The sequence below is a fragment of the Protobothrops mucrosquamatus genome, unplaced genomic scaffold, assembly GCF_001527695.2.
Source record: "Protobothrops mucrosquamatus isolate PMUCROS unplaced genomic scaffold, P.Mucros_1.0 scaffold25525, whole genome shotgun sequence".
NCBI classification, from domain to species: Eukaryota; Metazoa; Chordata; class Lepidosauria; order Squamata; family Viperidae; genus Protobothrops; species Protobothrops mucrosquamatus.
This window is the reverse complement of record NW_015411274.1, coordinates 700-1,941: the sequence shown is the minus strand read 5'-3', so window position 1 is coordinate 1,941 and position 1,242 is coordinate 700. Positions and strand designations below refer to the sequence as shown.

Genomic DNA, 1,242 nt, shown 5'->3' with positions numbered 1-1,242 from the left:
ACCCTATTCTTACCAGACAGCTGCTCCCTCATTTTAAATGAAGTTTCAAAGAAAATATGCTTACTGAAAAAATTTAAATGCTTTCACAGTGCCTCCAGTATTAGCAAACAACATGCGCAGGTCATCTTCTGATACTGATGGTCTACAAAAAGAAGTAGAAGAGAGACGAGAGACAGGAAAGAATTAAAAGCTAACATTTGGCTTGTACATGAATTTTTCAACGAAGTTGCTTAGCCAAGACTTACGGAATATTAGATAAATGAAGAGTTGCAGAGGGAGGAAAAATATTTTGAAAGTTTTTTGAACCAGGCTTCTTGAAACGGTGAAGAGGTGAATTGCCAAAATCTTTTGTTAATCCTTGGTCATCGAGACCTTCTCGAGGTAGCTGAACTGTTTGATGCTTGGAAAGAGTAACACGAATAATCTTGCCATACATTTTCTGCCCGTTAAGATGGCTCATAGCTAAAGAGAAATAACAAAGATTATTTGCTTCGGCCCTTATATCAATTTAACAATACAATGTTTTGATATATTTATTGTTTTAAAAAGAGCCTCTGATGGCAATTGGTTTTATTAAATGAAGAAATGAAAAAAGATGTATTTTTTTTCTTTATCTACCCAATATCAAAGTTATTTGAAGTACTGCAGGTTTCTCAAAGAAGTTTTTTTTAAAACTTTAAAAAAAACAACAGAAAAACAATCTAAATAATAAAAAATAGCATGAGAAATAAAGCATACTACATTTTATTTGTTTATTCATTTATTTTCATGTGTCGAGACCAGGAGTAGGCAACCTTGGCTCTTCTATGACTCGTGGACTTCAACTCCCAGAATTCCTGAGCCAGCATGGCTCAGCTTGGAAACCTCTCCCTTTCCCCTCAGCATGGCTGGCTCAGGAATTCTGGGAGTTGAAGTCCACGAGTCATAAAAGAGCCAAGGTTGCCTACCCCTGGTCTAGACCACCCATGAAATCTAAAATAAATAAATAAATAAATGTACTATTTACCATTCCAGTGCAGAGTAGACATCTAATCTCAATCTGAGTAGCATAGCATAGAAATCCTTGGAAAAAAGGGAGTATCTTAAAATGCCAGGTACTGAAAAGAGATTAACAAAGAAGCCTGGCCTTCCTATTTGGAAAGGGCACTGAATAAGCAAGATCCTGCAGGCAAGAAGGTTGCCATTTCTTATCATTTCCATTTCAAATTTCCCAGGGCTGTCTCGAACTCTTTCTCACTGAAT

The 1,242-nt window shown here is 36.3% G+C and overlaps 1 protein-coding gene across 1 annotated transcript; it reads right to left on the bottom strand.

Moving 5' to 3' along the window:
* Positions 1–64: 64 nt before the first annotated feature.
* LOC107302082 (polypyrimidine tract-binding protein 2-like) lies at positions 65–462 on the bottom strand (the record flags this gene model as incomplete). The annotated part of the gene is made up of 2 exons (XM_015831205.1): positions 65–142; positions 246–462. Coding segments are annotated over 2 exons (295 nt in total), but the record flags the coding sequence as incomplete, so codon positions are not given.
* Positions 463–1,242: the final 780 nt, after the last annotated feature.